This window comes from Oncorhynchus mykiss, chromosome 30 (genome assembly GCF_013265735.2).
Source record: "Oncorhynchus mykiss isolate Arlee chromosome 30, USDA_OmykA_1.1, whole genome shotgun sequence".
NCBI lineage: Eukaryota > Metazoa > Chordata > Actinopteri > Salmoniformes > Salmonidae > Oncorhynchus > Oncorhynchus mykiss.
This window is the reverse complement of record NC_050570.1, coordinates 39743916-39762685: the sequence shown is the minus strand read 5'-3', so window position 1 is coordinate 39762685 and position 18770 is coordinate 39743916. Positions and strand designations below refer to the sequence as shown.

Here is an 18770-nt window from a genome sequence, read left to right as displayed (position 1 = left end):
CGACTGTGTGACCAAGCACGACTCCAACACCATTAAGTTTGCTGACGACACAACAATGGTAGGCCTGATCACCAACAGGTCAGAGATCTGGCAGTGTGGTGCCAGGACAACAGTCCCTCCCTCACTGGCAGTAAGACCAAGGAGATGATCGTGGACAATAGGAAAAGGAGGTCCGAATAGGGCCTCATTAACGTCGACAGGGCTGAAGTGGAGCATGTGTAGAGTTCAAGTTTTTTGGTGTCCATATCACAAACAAACTATCATGGTCCAAACACACTAAGACAGTTGTGAAGAGGGCACGGCAACAACTTTTCCCCCTGAAAAGATTTGGCATGGGTCCCCAGATCCTCAAGAAGTTTTACGGCTATACCAGGCGGCATCACCGCCTGGTATGGCAACTGCTCGGCATCTGACCGTAAGGCCCAGAACATCACTGGGCCCAAGCTTCCTGACATCCAGGACCTATATACTAGGCAGTGTCAGAGGAAATCCCCAAAAATGGTCAGACTCCAGTCATAGACTGTTCTCTCTGCTACTGCATGGCAAGCGGTAACAGAGCGCCAAGTCTAGGACCAAAAGGTTCCTTAACAGCTTCTACCCCTAAGCCATACGATTGCTGAACAAAAAATCAAATACTACCCAGACTATTTATATTTGTTTTTACACTGTTGCTACTCACTGTCTATTAACGATGCATGCCCCCTGTATATAGCCTTGCTATTATGTAAGTTCCTTGATTTTAAAATTTTTTTTTTTTTTTTTTACTTTAGTTTATTTAGTAAATATTTTCTTAAAGCTTTCTTGAACTGCATTGTTGGTAAAGGGCTTGTAAGTAAGCATTTCATGGTAAGGTCTACCTACACCTGTTGTATTCAGTGCATGTGACAAATAACATTTGATTTGAGTGCCTTTCTGTGGTATGATACAAACTCCTTGTCACTCATTGTCATGCGGTGTCATGTTTGGCTTGACAATAATGACCACAATGGAGATGGCAAGGGCACAAACAGACCTGGGACCAGGCTATACCTGCTCCTGTTTCTTTTTGACAAATGATTTGTACTAGTTCAATATTTATTTTCTGAAAGACGTTATGGTGTTTGACATTATACAGTAGGTCTGTCTGCAACCAGTTGTTTGCTTGGGACAGTAAAGCAATATTCTTCATAGCCATGTTTCCATTTAATATTTCTCAATCGATATCCAGCAAAGAGGCCAATGATCCGGTAGTTTATCCAAATTGAGGCTTGTAGTAGGCCGGAGATCTAGCCCAGGTTCTGTGTCTGTTCTTTCAGACGCCATGCTGCATCCATGTACTTGGTGATCTCAGAGTTCTGCCGTGGCCAGTTCAGTCTCCTATCACTGCGATCTGAAACAATCTTGACAGGGCAAAAATGTAGGAAAAATGTGATTGTAGGAATGCCAGAGCAGGCTAAGGACACTAAAGAAGGGGACGCAACTTTGAAACGTATTCTGATAATCACTCACAGAGTGGGAGTTCTTACCAGAGGTCTGGATGTCCAGCCTATCTCTTGGCTCTCCGTTTGGGGGTGAGTGTATTTCTTGGTTGGTTCCAAACAAGCCCTGTGGATGATCTTCAGGAAAGCAGCTGGGGGGGGGAGAAACCTAATCTAAGAGACTGGCCAACATCTCTGATAATATTGAAAAGTTAGCCATTATACTTACGATCCTCCTCTATGTTGTCGTGGGTGGGGCTGGCCATAGGCTTGTCAGTCAAAACATGAACTGAGAAATAAAAGAAGATGACTATTGGTTTATTTGTCAAAGATTTAGGTAGATAGCTGATATATGTAGTTCCGGACAGAAAACTATATACTTCAATACATCATTACAATATAACGCTTAATATATCTCTATATGTAAAACAAATCAAAACAGGCAAAAATATAAAATATAATGATACCAGTTCAGAGTTGAAATTCCTTTGGTCCTACAGTATCTGACATTTTAAGTAACATAATGCCTTAATCTTCACATGACTGGTTTTACACTAGACACTTTTTCAGGTCTACCTTGAAGCTAGCAAAAATACTCTCTCACTGGTTGGCAGGGTGTTCCATAATCCAGACGCTCTGACTGAAAAAGCTTTCGGGACAAGTTTGGTGACCCTAAACTGAGTTGAGCAGACTCCTCTGGTTGAAGCTCTTGTCGTCCTGGTATTGTCCTTGCAGTATGTTACTAACTGAGTGATCTTAAACAGCAGAGGTGTCGGCAAAGCATAAAAGGCTGTCAACTCAGGAGGTTGTATTTCATAATTGTGTGGTGATAGCTAGGTGTTTTTTTTTTTTTTCTCCAGTACTTTGAGTTTGTATATAGCTAAAGCTTTCGAAGTGGTTTCATTCCTGTGATACTAGTTTATGACACAGTAGGAGAGATTGGACACAATCAATTACAGTAGTTGTTCATCATGAAATTCCTCATCGGTTCACATTAATACACAAACGTTTCTACGGCGGTCGAATGTGCTTACGTCTTTTGTACGGGTTTATGCTAAATAGCGTGTACAATCGTTGGCTCCTATTCTCCTTCTTTATGGTCTCGACGTGAATTGCGTTCTGATGAACAATATCCACAGGGTGCTTTTCTTTTGGTTGTTTAGCCGCTGCCATCCTGGTTCGTGTAAATTCGGACGCAATCCAGAGAGAACACGGGAGACCACGTAGTATGCAACTTCGTAGAAAGCCAGCCTTCGAAATACAAACTAACATTCAATCGCAACAAGTCTTCTTTAGTTCTCTCGTTGCCTAGCAACAGTAAACAGAATCTCAGAATGTGCAGGTATTTAGTGGCCACACGAGGGCGCACAGTACACATTTTCTTTCAGTCAGCCGTGGATGAAATTAAAAATGTATTTCTGTTCAGAGCTACAGGGGCTGTAGTCTACTGTGCTCTTGCCCTTCTAGTGAAGAGAGTACATTCTGTCTTGTAGGCCACCATTAAATCAATTTACTTCAACGTTGGCAATTGAAAAACATCAAAGAAAATATTGTAAAATGCATGCCAAGTTTGCTTGTTTGATATCTAGAGATGCTATATCAAACGTTAGGTGCTTTAAACCTTTTACACGAGCTTCTCCGTTCAGTACGTGTTTTAAAAATATATATATTTAGGCCTGGCTGCATGAGTAGAATGTGATGACAAGGTCATAGCTGTATTGACATGAGGATCCCCGGGCTCCCTCTATATAACCCTGCCAGAGGTGGTGTCCAGTTCCAATACAAGACCTTGGTTGTCCTCGGCCGACCTCTTCTCTAAGGCTATATTTATATCTGATAGGCTCGACGAATAATATATATATAGCCTGAGATTATTGCTTGGTCAGTCTGTGAGTTTTTGTTTTTCAGACTGCTGTTGATTTAATTTCAAAGACCGTTGTGTTTGATATTGATTCCGAGTTTTCACAGAGACCCATTTGTCTTGTCTTTGGTTTATGTTGTAAGCTTACTAGGTTTTGCGAGTGGCTATCAATCTTACTTTTTTTTTGTCTTCATATCTTGATCATTTTTTCTCTTCCCCCCCCCACAATCTCGCCAATCAGAGTGTTTTACATGTACACTGTCCCAAATGGCATCTTATTCGCTACACGGCACACAACTTTTGACCAGAGCTCTATGGGCCCTGGACAGAAGTAGCCCACTATATAGGGAAAAGGGTGCAATTTGGGACATAGTCTTTGTCATGCAGACACTGGCAGAAGATACTTGGAGCGCTTTAGTGTTCAGCTGCTCTTTCCCCATCTCCATCTGTTAACGTCTCTGTGTTGCTGATGTACTGTACGTAGCCTACTGGGTTAACTGTTATGAATATTTAACAGTAATGGGAGAAAGTACAGTCTAGTGACTGACTGCACAATGCTTGGAAACCGAATTGAGGTTTTCAGATTGTGCAGAACTACGCTTGAGTTAGTCTACCATCTGTAGTGTCACGATCAGGGCTTCTCACACACACATGCACATTTACAAAGGCACACACACTTCCTCTTGTAAATGGAGCATTTGGTTGGATGGGTCCCTCAGGATCACTGGTATATTTGCAAAGCAGCGATGACAATCTCACGGCTTTGAAGCGCCTGCACTTGTCCCATCACATAAGGCCTTTTATTTAATTTCCCTTCCTCCAGTCTTCCTTAGTCCCTTCCTCATTCCTTCCTCCTGTTCTGAGACAATCATTATTGCCCCCCCCCCTCTGAGGGTTTCTGAGCAATGTGTGTCTCTGCTGGTTGGTTCTGTCTCACTGCTTCCCTCATGGAAAGAGACAAGTTAATAAAGTCAGAGATCCTCTGCTGTTCTCCCTTCCATTGTTGTAACCTGATTTAAGGGTTATTGTTGTCTCCGGAAAATAATGAAAAATATAGTAAGTAATAACAGGAAAAATGGACTAGCTTCCCAGGGAGTTTGAGAATCAGCTTGTGTTAGAGTGCAGCTTTGTTATTGGGAAGATCTAGAGGCAAATTAGTAGGTGTGTGTGTGTGCGCGTGTGCGTGTGAGAGAGAGAGTTTGTGTCTCGTGTTTGTGATATTTCTCTGTGTGTGAGGGACTCGGGGTGTGTCATGTCAAGCACATCCCTCTGTCCCCTGTCACAATGTCCATCCATGTTAATGTCAAGTCAGTCACTTTCTCTCCCTTTGCATTCTGGATCAGAGAACAGAGAGAGGTCAATTTTTAGATTGTCAGGTTGGCATTTTGATGTAGTTCACATCCTCAGGCCATAATGGAAGAATTTGTAACTATTTCCCCTTGTTTGAATATACCTATTATTTAGAAAGGCCATGGAAAAGAACATTAGATTTTATGGCAACTGTATACTCCATATAATGTCTTTTAGAACTAATGTGTGTGCAAAGTAGAGAGAGATCGAGAGTTTGTGCCCCAGAACATGGCTCAGTATCAAAGCCAATAACGGCTCAATATTCACAACCCTTTCCATAGTAGACAGTCCAACTCTGCGCCATGGCAATCAACAGCTTTTGACCTTTCCTGACGAGGCCATGTTCTAATTACAAATTGCCCTCCAACTAGCCTGCTAATTAAACATGATGTAATGTGCAGTATAATACAGCCATTTTCTCCCTGATTAATCCAACACAGAACTAACAAGAGCCTGCGTTTATTCCTTCACACTCTCTAATCCACTTAGTTATGACCACTAATGAACTCCACTGATATTTACTTACTAAGGGGAAAGAACAACACACTGGTGGTGGAATTTTAGAACTGTAATTTGAATGAACTTCCTGTGTAGCTTTTCATTTACTGAACATGACCTTTGGAACACGAGTGGTTGTGGATGAGAATCAAAGGGAACCGTAGAAATGTCTCATCAAATAGCACTTTGAAACTGTAAATGTATTTTATTTTTCATAAACTGATGTTTTTATGAAATAGGGAGCGTGTTGTGCACCAGACTCCTTAGGAGTAATGGAATCGGTTCTTTGGAATTTATTCTAACCAAATCAAATAGTGATAGAAAAAATAAATGGCTATATTTTTATCACATGAACAAGAAAACAAGACTACCTTAGAGATGATGTTAAGGTAGTGACGAATCCCAACTAACCCTGCTCATCAGCCAGTACAGAAGAGAGCCCATAGAAGACAGTGTTGTACATAGACTTTGCTATCTCCAGTGAAGACCTAAGACCGTGAGAAAATGATTTCTCTGGGGTTTGTACCTGTAGCCCCTGAGCCTAGTGCAGTCTGTGACTGCCAGGCATCCACCACTCCATTTTGAACACAACTCTCAACACAGCCCTCCTGGCCTATTGTCTCCACACACATTAAGATAATGCCCACACACAGCTACACATACTGTACACTACTGTGGTACGACATCAAGGAAGGGACTGGCTGACTCTGTGTGTGTAGCTGCTGAGTGAGATGGTGTTTTTCCAGTCTCCGCTTGTGTTTGGTGGAGCAGGGCAGGCACCACTGCCCACACATTCAGTGCCATGCAGTCTAGCCATGTATACATACTACACTCACAATGGAGCCAGCAGGACAGGTGATAGCAGGGGAACGTTTATCTGGAGACAGACACACACAGACAGACACAGACAGAGACAGAGAGCTGATGCTTGTGATTTGTTTATGTGAGGTGCAGTGGAGACACCCCAGTCGCGGGAAAGCCGTCCTCAGATCAGATCTCACTGTTATGTCACCATTACTCCTTTCTCAAATCTCCCTGTTGTGCCTCCAGTAGTAGACTTTCTCAGTAGACTTTCTCACTGATTGAGCGCAGCCGATTAGAGCTGCACCGATTAGAATACACCTAGTTGTAGAATAGATATCTGACCAAAGTTACTTTATAGTCTACCCTTCCCTGCAGACTGTGGTATCTTTTTTTGGGGCCACAAAGGCAAGAGGCACTTTCATAAGTGTTGTATGCTTTCTGCTCTCTTCTTGTCTCAGGCAGTTGCATGGTTTCTCCACCGGGTTGCAGTAGTGGGTGATGTGAGCTCACTCATCTATGGCGCTCCTCTGCCCTCCGCTATGTAGTCGTGTTTTAATCTAATTTGTCCTCCTATTTGCCCTCCTCACTACATTAGCTCATCTTCATTAATATCACTGGCCTGGAGTGAGACAGGGAGTGTGGAGGCTGGTGATTCTCTCTGCCTTGTTTGCTAACAGAGCTGATTAGCTAGAGGCATTAGAGTAGAGAGGCGGAGAGACGGGGCACCCTCGGGTGCGTGTGTGTGTCTGCTGAACATCCCATTGATTCGGTTAACGGCATTGCTAGGATTTGAGGAAATTGGGGGCTTAGCACAAAGATCGGGAACCTTAGCAGGGGGGTCTGGGGGTCTCACCCAGAAGAAAAAGTAATTTCAACATCCTAAATGCAGATAGTCATCATATTTATTTATTTTAATCATATTTTTTTTTTTTAAAGACACATTGATGCCATAAGTCAATGGCGTAACCTGTCAATGAATGTAGAGGACAGGATAATTGTGATTTAAATGGATTCACTGTGCAGATCCAGGAACAATGTGTGACTGACTACATCCGGAGGTGGTCAGGAAGGTCTGATCACAATCAAATCACGATGTGTCTTTTAATCATCTACACATGTCCAAAAAATTGAGCACAATCAGAATGGGACAAGATTAGGACAATGGACACATGTTAGAACCAGGTATAAACGGGGCTTCTGACATGTCCATTGAGCCAAACTGCTTCAAGAATCACACTCTTACCCAAGCTCGCTTTCTCTCTCTCTCATATACAATCACCAGTACCATCTAGTACTGGGTCGGACCCCCTTTGCCCCCAGAACAGCTTGAATTCTCAGGGGCATTGATTCTACAAGTCGGAAACGTTCCACAGGGATATTGGTCCTTGCTGACGCAATGGCATCACACAGTTGCTGCAGATTGGACAGCAGTACACCACCGCCTGTACCTTTGACACCAGGCAGGATGGGTCCATGGACTCATGCTGTTTACTCCAAATCCTTACTCTGCCATCAGCATGATGCAACTGGAACCTTGATTCGTTGGACCAGGCTGTTTTCCACTCCTCAATTGTCCGGTGTTGGTGATGTTGTTCCCACTGGAGCCGCTTCTTCTTGTTTTTAGTTGATAGGAGTGGACCCTGGAGTGGTCGTCTGCTGCAATAGCCCATCCGTGTCAAGGATTCATGATTTGTGTGCGTTTCAAGATGCCATTCTGAACACCCACGGCGCCGTTATTTGTCTGTCTGTGACCCGCCTGTTAGCTTGCATGATTCTTGCCATTCTCCTCCGACCTCTCTCTCATCAATGAGCTGTTTTCTCCCACAGGACTGCCGCTGGCTGGATGTGTCTTTGTTTGTCCCACCGTTTCTCGGTAAACCCTAGACACTACCATTCGTGAAAAGCCCCAGGAGGGTGGCTGTTTCTGAGATACCGGATCTGACGATCCTACCACACTCAGTCGCTTAGGTCACTCATGTTGCCCAGTCTCGCGTTTAATCAAAGAGTAACTGGATACCTGTCTGCCTGCTTTATATAGCAAGCCAGGCCACGCGACTCAAGCGATCCAGTTTCGTGAATGGAGTGGTGTACCTAATAAACTGTATGGTGAGTGTACAGTTCAGTCAAATAAAATAGCACGCTTACGATTGTTGTCGGACAAATCATCCTAATCCAATGTCGGTTTTCTTTCCAAGGAGAGATGTGGCAGACCTTTTACAATGCCGAAAGTACATTCCATTCCTCTTAATATGTGCATTTTCTGTACTATATTTACTGCCCTGTTAACACACATTTGTTTTTCAAATAGTGATAGAATGGACCAGCACACTTTCTTTTTTTTTTTCTATTTTAGGACCCTGGAACAAAGCTGTAAAGGAAAAATGATGACGCCTTTGAATCTGGCCTTATAAAGAACACAAAGATATGTCAAATCAGGCAATGCCAAATTTAAGTCTGAATTAAGTATGCCTTCCGGTGATTAACATGCATCGTACAAGTATTGGAATATTCAGGAGAGCAGAAGGAAGACCATCAGGCAATCATTGTGTAGTTCATCTTTCTTAGAACACAAGATATGTCTTAACTTTCAGGAACGGGGTCATAATTGCTAGTAGCCCGATCCGCTCCAAGGCTGGAGCCAAATTTCTAGGAAGATTATCACAATTGAATGAATTTACTCCAGTCATTCTGTGGTTTTGTCAAAGTCCCTTCTAACGACTTATGCACGGCTTGTGAACGTTGTGGAGGGAAACAGAAGGCACACATACTGTATGTTCCTAGGGGTCTTAGCTTTCATTTTTGGGGTCATAATAGCTAATAGCCTAAGCCGTTCACACGCTAGAGCCAAATCTATAGGGAGAAAACAGATACAACATGCCATGCTGGCTTTAGAAACCGCTGTGTGCAGAGTCAAACAGCCTGCCTGCCTGTTCCCGAGGCGTTTGCATGGTATTTTTTACAGGCCGCAATTTCACAATTATTTGACCATCAAAAGGTTAGGGGCTGGACTGAAAACACTCAGGGCTGCAGCCCTAGAAGCCCACCCCTAACTATGCCGATGCCTTGAAATCTTAAATTCAACAAGTGGAAATGGGTTGGAGGCATATCCTACCTTATTAAATATGTTTGACGTAACATTAACCAAATTAATTCATATCCAATAAAGGATGCCTGAGGGAGACAAATCAATTTAATATTTTTGTTGTCATAGCAGGACAGCTTAGCGCGCAGGTTGACATTTGTTGTCACAAATCTTGCCCTGGAGGCTGCAAAGAAAAAGTTGGTTATATTGTAAAAATTAATGAAAACAAAAAATCATTTAGGGTTCAGCATTAGGGTTAGCGGTGTGGTTAAGGTTTAAAATCAGATGTTATGACTTTGTGGCTGTGCTAGCTAGTGACCACTCTGCAGAGCTGCCTTCAGGGCAAGATTCTTGACAATAAATGCCAACCTGCGTTTAGCTCAGGGCTAATGACACCAGCGCAGCGTCCACGGCTCACCATGCCTCACCTCTTCTGAATGGTACTGCTGTTGAGAGAGGGATGGCAGAAGAGACCGGGTCGTCCTCCATGTCACATTCCTGACAAGAGCAGAGTGATCTTTGTTCAGGAAGGGGATCCACCTGTGGGGCCATGCCCTAACCTGACCACGTCCCCTGGCATACCTCACAGGTGACAGGAAGTCATGACAGCAGAACTCATCCCAGAGGTCACAGGTCACTGCAGGCATAGAGGAGAGGGACAGGGCAGAGAGAGAGAAAGAACGAGAGAGCAAAGGCAGATCATAAAATGCCCCAAAGCTCACATCACTGGGAGTGAAGAGGACACTTCATGACTCAATACACTGCCCTTAGTGAAAGGCTGAATACAGGCTCTTTATAGCAGACTTTGAAAGGAACCTGGAGATTGATGTTCATGGGGATATGATTAATTCAATCTATATTATATACACTGAAAAAAATATAAACGCAACATGTAAAGTGTCGATCTCATGACACATGAGCTATAAAAATAAAAAATCCCAAACATTTTCCATACACATAAAAAGCTTATTGCTCTAAAATGTTGTTCACAAATTTGTTTACATCCCTGTTAGTGAGCATATCTCATTTGCCAAGCTAATCTGTAGGCTATCATGGTAGACTACCATTGTATGACAAGTGACTCGTGAAATGGGACTCATCCAGACATGAGACATGTCCTTAAATTTTCAAATTTGCACCTCTCTAAAATGGTCTGTCTTGAGTCTCCTCTGCTCTTCAGACAGGTGGACCAATCAAGCCTAACAAAAAGACCAAAAGAAGAAAAGCCTTAAGGGTTTTCAGAGACTGCACTGAAAAGAAAAAGAAAACAAGAAAGATAAAAAATAATAGTAACAACAAACACCATTTGGACTTCAACAGGGGCGGTTGCACACTCCCATCCACAACGTCGGGGCCTCTGTGGAGAGGGTCAAGAACTTTAAGTTCCTCGATGTCCACATCACCTGAGGAAGCAACATGCTTCTCTCACACCAGAACAGTCATGAAGAAGGCACGGCAGGGCCTCTTCTCCCTCAGGAGGCTAAAATGATTTGGCATGGCCCCTCAGATCCTTAAGAACCCGTGAAATAGCTGTTTTCACATCTTGAGCTGAAATGTGAAAACAAAAGAGACACATGTTAGGTCAGTTGTTATGTTAACACCCCCCCCCCCAAAAAAAAACGTTCATATGTGACATGTTGAAATCTAATTTGCACTTTTTTTGCACTAATTTGCACTCTCACATGTAGAATTGTATTTTCAATCGAACAACATTTGCATGTGAAAATTGAATTAGCAGTTTTACATGTGAAAAACTTTCAAATGTCACGTGTAGCTTCATGTTATCACGTTAAAATGCTGCACCCCCATTTTTGACACATTTATTTCACCAGTCCATGTTTTCACATGCGCTATTTAATGTTGTCACGTTGCTTTTACAGGTTGTAACATGTTACCTTGACGCAAGATCACGTGACCACATGTGCAATTAATGTGGTTTTTCCTGTAAGGGTATCTACAGAGCGACTTGCAGCAGCAATTAGTGTTAAGTGCCTTGCTTAACCCTTTACAGTCGGGAATTGGCCTATAAGGTAGCAAGTGAAAAGGAACCGTTTGGAGATGATGGAGAAAGGATCAGTCCAAAGGTGAAGACACAACAGTTCACCTGGACACAAGACTGAATCCAAACATTTCAACTGTTGATTTTTATGTGCATTTTACATTCACTGTACTTTTTTCCCCTCATATTTTGATAACGTAATCTGAAAATACTCTGCCTACATTCAGCAACATGATAAGACTTCCTGGAAAATGTGGGGTAGGTGCAACATAAAACAACAAAAATGACAAGCGTTTGAGTGAGAGGGACTAACTGGTGTCTCAAGTGGCCACACAGTTCCTAAGCAATTTCAATGCACTTTAATGACTCAAAGAAGAGTCTTCAACTAATACGGTACTTTTTTGAGCTCTCCTAGCTGTGCCGTTGAGGAACTACAGCAAGCACACCACTTGTAGTTGTGTGGTTTGGAACAATTACTGTTGTTGTTTACGCAATCCAAAAACGGTCTATTATAAATCGCAAACTGGGTCAGGCGGGCATCATTTGAAAGCTTGTTCTATTGCCAACATGACTGGTTAAGTTATAAAATATGATCCTACATTGTTAGGCTTTCACAAGGCAATTCAGAGAGATTTTGGGTTCGGAACCGAAAGGAGTCATGAGTGCAGTCAGGTGCATGTTCAGCAGCAAATTTTCTTCACAATAAACAAACAGCCTCATTCTCATTCTTTAAAAATGCATAGTAATCTTAATTTGCAGCATTTCCCTCACTCCGACAACAAAACATTTGGAAAGGTTGCCCAATTATCGGGAGGGGTGGAGGCAACTTCTTGTGGTGCGTGGTACTGAAGTTCAGAATGGCTGTCAGTCAAAACCCATACAGCACTGTGAAGCCAGCGCTCTGATGTATAGCATGTTACTGTACAGCCACGACGTTCCAATTTAGGTGCTTATTAATGCCAAAATCTGCCATGTGCGAGCGAGAGTGTAAAGGACTACGATCACGTCAACAGATTTTTCACCTAGTCAGCTCGGGGATTCAATCCAGCGACCTTTTGGTTATCGGCCCTACACTCTTAAGCGCTAGGCTACCCCTCTCTCCAAACAGCTCAACATCACCATAGTTTCCACTCTCTCTGTCAATACAAACCGCTGTTTCTTCCTGTACAGTTCCCTCTCGTTCGAACCCCACATAAAAACCATCACCAGGACAGCGTTCTTTCACCTCTGCAATATCTCCAGGCTCCGTCCCTCACCTTCACACTCCAGCACCAAAACCCTCATCCATGCCCTCGCCACTTCCTGTTTGGACTATTGCAACACTGCTCACTGGTATCCCCGCCAAACTCACCAACAGACTTCAACTGGTCCAGAACTCTGCTGCCAGAATCTTCACCCACACCTACACATCACACTAATCCTCATCAATCTACAATAGCTCCATGTGCAATCCCTTATTAACTTTAAGACACTCCTCACCTACAAAGCCCTTCACAACCTGGCACCCTCCTACCTCTCAGACCTTCTCCCTGTCTAAGCAGCTTCCCTCTCCCTCCGCTCCTTCTCTGATGGTCTCCTTGTCCCCCCCCACCCCCCCCCATTATGCCTCTCCACCAAGGGTGCCCAGCCAGGCTCTGGAATGCACTCCCCCCACACATACAACATGCAGACACATCCAAAAACCTCCTAAAAACAGACTTCTTCAAGGATGCCGAAAACCAATAGCCCGTGTTCTATAATTGACTCTGTCCTACCCCCCCCACCCCTTCTGTGCAGTCTCAGTATACCTATGTGAACCCACAACCTTACCCTAAACCAGGTTTGTATACTCTACTCTACCCAACCCCTCCATCCTCTTTTTATCTGTCCTGTTTCGTCTTGTTCTTTGATTGAAATGTTACTTTGATTGATGCAATTGATTTCATGATCTTATGTGCTGCACTTGCTTTTATATAGGCCCTCTTTTAATGCAAGATGTCCTTGAGTACCCTGAAAGGGGTACTAAAATGTATTATTATTACCTGTCGCCCCATACATGCCAGGCGGTGTCTGAGAAAGGACCGAAAAATTGCAGAAGGATCCAGCCTCCTGAGACTGTTCTCCATGCTCCCGTCTGGCAGATGGTACCGGTGCATCAAGGCTCAGACCAACAGACCCCTAAACAGCTTCCATCCCCTGGCTATAAGACTAGTAAATGGATAACAACTACTGCTCCCCCTCACACCTACGCTGCTGCTAAAATGATTATTGATTAGGTTCATTATTACCAAGTCAAATTGTATTTGTCACGATTTGTAAATAACAGGTGTCGACTAACACTGAAATGCTTATCATTACGCTGCTGTTTATTGACTATTGATTGCCATTACTATTAGTATCTACAGTGGGGAGAACAAGTATTCGATACACTGCCGATTTTGCAGGTTTTCCTACTTACAAAGCATGTAGAGGTCTGTAATTTGTATCATAGGTACACTTCAACTGTGAGAGACGGAATCTAAAAACAAAAAACCAAAAAATCACATTGTATGATTTTTATTGCATGACATAGGTATTTGATACATCAGAAAAGCAGAACTTAATATTTGGTACAGAAACCTTTGTTTGCAATTACAGAGATCATACGTTTCCTGTAGTTCTTGACCAGGTTTGCACACACTGCAGCAGGGATTTTGGCTCACTCCTCCATACAGACCTTCTCCAGATCCTTCAGGTTTCGGGGCTGTCGCTGGGCAATACGGACTTTCAGCTCCCTCCAAAGATTTTCTATCGGGTTCAGGTCTGAAGACTGGCTAGGCCACTCCAGGACCTTGAGATTCTTCTTAAGGAGCCACTCCTTAGTTGCCCTGGCTGTGTGTTTTGGGTCGTTGTCATGCTGGAAGACCCAGCCATGACCCATCTTCAATGCTCTTACTGAGGGAAGGAGGTTGTTGGCCAAGATCTCGCGATACATGGCCTCATCCATCCTCCCCTCAATACGGTGCAGTCGTCCTGGTGATGCAGAAAAGCATCACCAAAGAATTATGTTTCCACCTCCATGCTTCACAGTTGGGATGGTGTTCTTGGGGTTGCCTATTGTCCTGTAGCCCATCCCAGCCTTGTGCAGGTCTCCAATTGTATCCCTGATGTCCTTACACAGCTCTCTGGTCTTGGCCATTGTGGAGAGGTTGGAGTCTGTTTGATTGAGTGTGTGGACAGGTGTCTTTTATACAGGTAACGAGTTCAAACAGGTGCAGGTAATACAGGTAATGAGTGGAGAACAGGATGGCTTCTTAAAGAAAAACTAACAGGTCAGTGAGAGCCGGAAATCTTACTGGTTGGTAGGTGATCAAATACTTATGTCATGCAATAAAATGCTAATTAATTACTTAAAAATCATACAATGTGATTTTCTGGATTTTTTTAGATTCTGTCTCTCACAGTTGAAATGTACCTATGATAAAAATGACAGACCTCTACATGCTTTGTAAGTAGGAAAACCTGCAAAATCGGCAGTGTATCAAATACTTGTTCTCCCCACTGTATCTATTTAGCCTGATACTGGTCACTATTACTCCTGTTTACATGTATATTACCAATACCAAGTATTTATATATTCCTGCTATCAGTCACTTTTCAGCCCTCTGATATGTTCAGTGCATTAGTAAAGTATTCAGACCCCTTAACTTTTTTCACCTTTTGTTACGTTACAGCCTTATTCTAAAATTGATTACATTGCATTTTCCATCATCAATCTACACACTATACCCCATAATGACAAAGCAAAAACAGGTTTTTAGAAATGTTTGCAAATAAAAAACTGATATCACTTTTACATAAATATTCAGACCCTTTACTTAGTGCTTTGTTGAAGCACCTTCGGCAGCCATTACAGCCTCGAGTCTTCTTGGGTATGACGCTACAAGCCTGGCACACCTGTACATGGGGAGTTTCTCCCATTCTTCTCTGCAGATCGTCTCAAGCTCTGTCAGGTTGGATGGGTCACTGCACAGCTATTTTCGGGTCTCTCCAGAGATGGGCGGCAGGGTAGCCTAGTGGTTAGAGCGTTGGACTAGTAACCGGAAGGTTGCAAGTTCAAATCCCCAAGCTGACAAGGTACAATGTGTCGTTCTGCCCCTGAACAGGCAGTTAACCCACTGTTCCTAGGCCGTCATTGAAAATAAGAATTTGTTCTTAACTGACTTGCCTATTTAAATAAAGCTAAAATAAAAAAAATAAAAAAGATGTTTGATTGGGTTCAAGTCTGGGCCAATCATGGACATTCAGAGACTTGTCCCGAAGCCACTCCTGCGTTGTCTTGGCTGTGTGCTTAGGGTCGTTGTCCTGTTGAAAGGTGAACCTTCGCCCCCAGTCTGAGGTCCTGAGTGCTATATGGAGCAGGTTTTCATCTGTTCCTCAATTCTGACTAATCTCCCAGTCCCTGCTGCTCAAAAACATCCCCACAGCATGATGCTGCTGCCACCACCATACTTCACAATAGACCAGGTGATGAGCAGTGCCTGGTTTCCTCCAGACGTGACGTTTGGCTTTCAGGTCAAAGAGTTCAATCTTGGTTCAGACCAGAGAATCTTGTTTCTCATGGTCTGAGAGTCTTTTAGGTGCCCTTTAATCTCCAAGCGGGCTTTCATGTGCCGTTTACTGAGGAGTGGCTTCCTTCTGTCCACTCTACCATAAAGGCCTGATTGGTGGAGTGCTGTAGAGATGGTTGTCCATCTGGAAGGTTCTCCCATCTCCACAGAAGAACTCTGTCAGAGTGACCATCAGGTTCTTGGTCACCTCCCTGACAAGGCCCTTCTGACAAGGCGGCCAGCTCTAGGAAGAGTCTTGGTGGTTCCAAACTTCTTCCATTTAAGAATGATTGAGGACACTGTGTTCTTTGGGACCTTCAATGCTGCAGACATTTTTTTGTGCTACCCAGATCTGTGCCTTGACACAATCCTGTCTCAGAGCTCTACGGACAATTCCTTCGACCTCATGGTTTGGTTTTTGCTTTGACATACACTGTCAACTGTGTGCCTTTCCAAATCATGTCCGATCAGTTGAATTTACCACAGGTAGGCTCCAGTCAAGTTGTGGAAACATCTCAAGAATGATCAATGGAAACAGGATGCACCTGAGATCAATTTCGAGTCTCATAACAAATGGTCTGAATACTTATGTAAATAAGGTATTTCTTTCAACAACAAAAAATCTAACATTAAAAAAAAACTGTTTTTACATTGTCATTATGGGTTATTCTGTGTAGATTCATTATTTTCCTCATCAATTGAATCCATTTTAGAACAAGGCTGTAACTTAACAAAATGTGGAAAAATTGAAGGGGTCGGAGTACTTTCCGAATGCACTGCATATCCGCCTACACTGACACACTTACACACTTACACACACACTCACCCACCACTTACGCTGCTGCCATACTGTTTTCTATTTGTATTTATCCTGCTACCAGTTACTTTCTCCTAATCCCTGCCTACGTGTACATACCTACCTCAGTACTCCAGCATCCTTGCACATTGTACATGTGGTACTGACTCTGTGTTTAGCGTACTCTCTCATTTCTTATTTATTCTTTTTTTTTTTTTAAACAATAATAGTAATACTATTCGATGTTGAATACTGAACTGTTGGTTAGGGCTTCCAAGTTAAGCATTTCACTGTACTTGTGCATGTGGCAAATGTAACTTGAAACTCAATCGATAAAAAGGTCTCGGTAGAGCACCCCTATTGTTTGATTTGGTTGCTCTCTAAGCAGATTAAATGGAGATTGGTGTAATTGTCAACGGAAAATAGACTCCCAGACAGCTCATTAGAACTACACACAGTCCTCTCTGTTTGCGTTAAAAGACCAAGCGCAGAACATTAAAATGGAGCGTGTCCATCATAGAATCACACTATACATACAAAAGTATGTGGACAGCCCTACAAATGAGTGGATTCAGCTATGTCAACCACACCTGTTGCTGACAGGAGTGTAAAACTGAGCACACGGCCATGCAATCTCCGTAGACAAACATTGACAGTAGAATGGCATTGCTGAAGTGACTTTCAACTGTCATAGAGTGCCACCTTTCCAACATGCTAGTTTGTCAAATTTCTGACCTGGTAGAGCTTCCCCGGTCAACTCTAAGCGTTCCAAACTGCCCCTGGAAGTAACGTCAACACAATAACTGTTTGTCGGGTGCTTCATGAAATGGGTTTCCATGGCCGAGCAGCCATGCCTAAGATCACCATGCGCAATGCCAACCGTCGGTTAGAGTGGTGTAAAGCTCGCCCCCATTGGACTGAGTGGAAAAGCTTTCTCTGGAGTGATGAATCACGCATCACCATCTGGCAGTCCAACGGACGAATCTGGGTTTGGCGTATGCTAGGAGAACGCTACCTGTCCGAATCCATATTGCCGACTGTTTAGTTTGGTGGAGGAGGAATAATGGTCTGGGGCTGTTTTTCATGATTCGGGCTAGGCCCCTTAGTTCCAGTGAAGGGAAATCTTAACGTTACAGCAAGCAATGATATTCTAGATGATTCTGTGCTTCCAACTTTGTGGCAACAGTTTGGAGCAGGCCCTTTCCTGTTTAAGCACGACAATGCCCCCGTGCACAAAGTGAGGTCCATACAGATGGTTTGTTGAGATCAGTGTGGAAGAACTTGACTGGCTTGCACAGAGCTTTGACCTCAACCCCATTGAACACCTTTAGGATGAATTGGAATGCCGATTCAGGCCTAATCGCCCAACATCAGTGCCCGACTTCACTAATGTGTGGCTGAATGGAAGCAAGCCCCCTCACAATGTTCCAACATTTAGCGGAAAGCCTTCCCAGAAGAGTGGAGGCTGTTATAGCAGCAAGGGGGGGACCAACTCCATATCAATGCTCATGATTTTGGAAGGAGATGTTTGACAAGCAGATTTCCACATACCTTCGGTCATGTTGTGAATCTATAGAATAACTGAGAACTCCAATTTCAAACTATTTTGATATCTCAACCTCTCTCCAATGCAGCCTTCTACAGAGATAAATGGGTTAACAGGCTATTTGTCTGGTGCTTCATGTTGGCAGGGTTTTGTTTGCTTTGCTGATTCCTGTTTATCTCAAAGCAAGAACACACTGAGCCCTGTTAACCTGAGCGGATGGATATCTAGGACAGCTTGTAGGTTGCTCTCCCTCTGTCAGTCCTCCGTGATCTGAAGCAATATCTCTGGGTGACACCTCACTTTGTAGTGCCTGGCAACATTACTCTTCAAATGTCAGAAACATGTTGTGGAGACACACACTCATCTTCAATCTAATTCAAACATACGGGTTTATTTATGTAACACCAACTTGTTGAAATCTCCATTTAGTCGATGTTTGGGATTTAGTCGATGTTTGTGATTTAATCGATGTTTGGGATTTAGTCAATGTTTGGGATTTAATCGATGTTTGCAACACAGTTGTAGCTCTGTGTGTGTAGGTGGGTATGTGTTAGTATGGGTTGGAGGGAGTGGATGACTACCATACTGTTAGTTCAGCTTTCATATCACACTCCTACCGGGAAGGAAGTTCTGACTGGCAAATTTCAGAACAGTATATTGGAAAACATCCATGAACACCCACACATGCATGGACACGCACACATGCGTACACACACACACACACACACACACACACACACACACACACACACACACACACACACACACACCTCATGAGGAATGGCTTTACATGGAGCTCTGGTCTGCGG

General features: G+C 43.3%; 1 protein-coding gene across 2 annotated transcripts; it reads right to left on the bottom strand.

The window, feature by feature from the left end:
• Nucleotides 1–1056: 1056 nt before the first annotated feature.
• On the bottom strand, nucleotides 1057–2785 carry LOC110521815 (protein FAM183A). 2 transcript variants are annotated; one of them, XM_021599698.2, is made up of 4 exons: nucleotides 2492–2785; nucleotides 1687–1746; nucleotides 1506–1609; nucleotides 1057–1379 (listed from the first exon to the last, which is right to left on the bottom strand). In XM_021599698.2, exons 1-4 carry the CDS (start codon nucleotides 2727–2729, stop codon nucleotides 1266–1268), a joined length of 516 nt encoding a protein of 171 aa, XP_021455373.1. In that variant the 5' UTR covers nucleotides 2730–2785; the 3' UTR covers nucleotides 1057–1265. The 2 variants fall into 2 exon arrangements, with proteins under 2 accessions (XP_021455373.1, XP_021455374.1); XM_021599699.2 differs by having other exon boundaries at nucleotides 2465–2561.
• Between the last annotated feature and the right edge of the window lie 15985 nt (nucleotides 2786–18770).

Coding starts and splice junctions, on each gene's coding strand:
- LOC110521815 (XM_021599698.2), bottom strand. CDS start 2,729: ATGTTAGTTTGTATTTCGAAGGCTGGCTTTCTACGAAGTTGCATACTA. Junction 1,610..1,686: donor CGACAACATAGAGGAGGATC/GTAAGTATAATG, acceptor TCCCCCCCCCAG/CTGCTTTCCTGAAGATCATC. Junction 1,380..1,505: donor GCTGGACATCCAGACCTCTG/GTAAGAACTCCC, acceptor TGCCCTGTCAAG/ATTGTTTCAGATCGCAGTGA.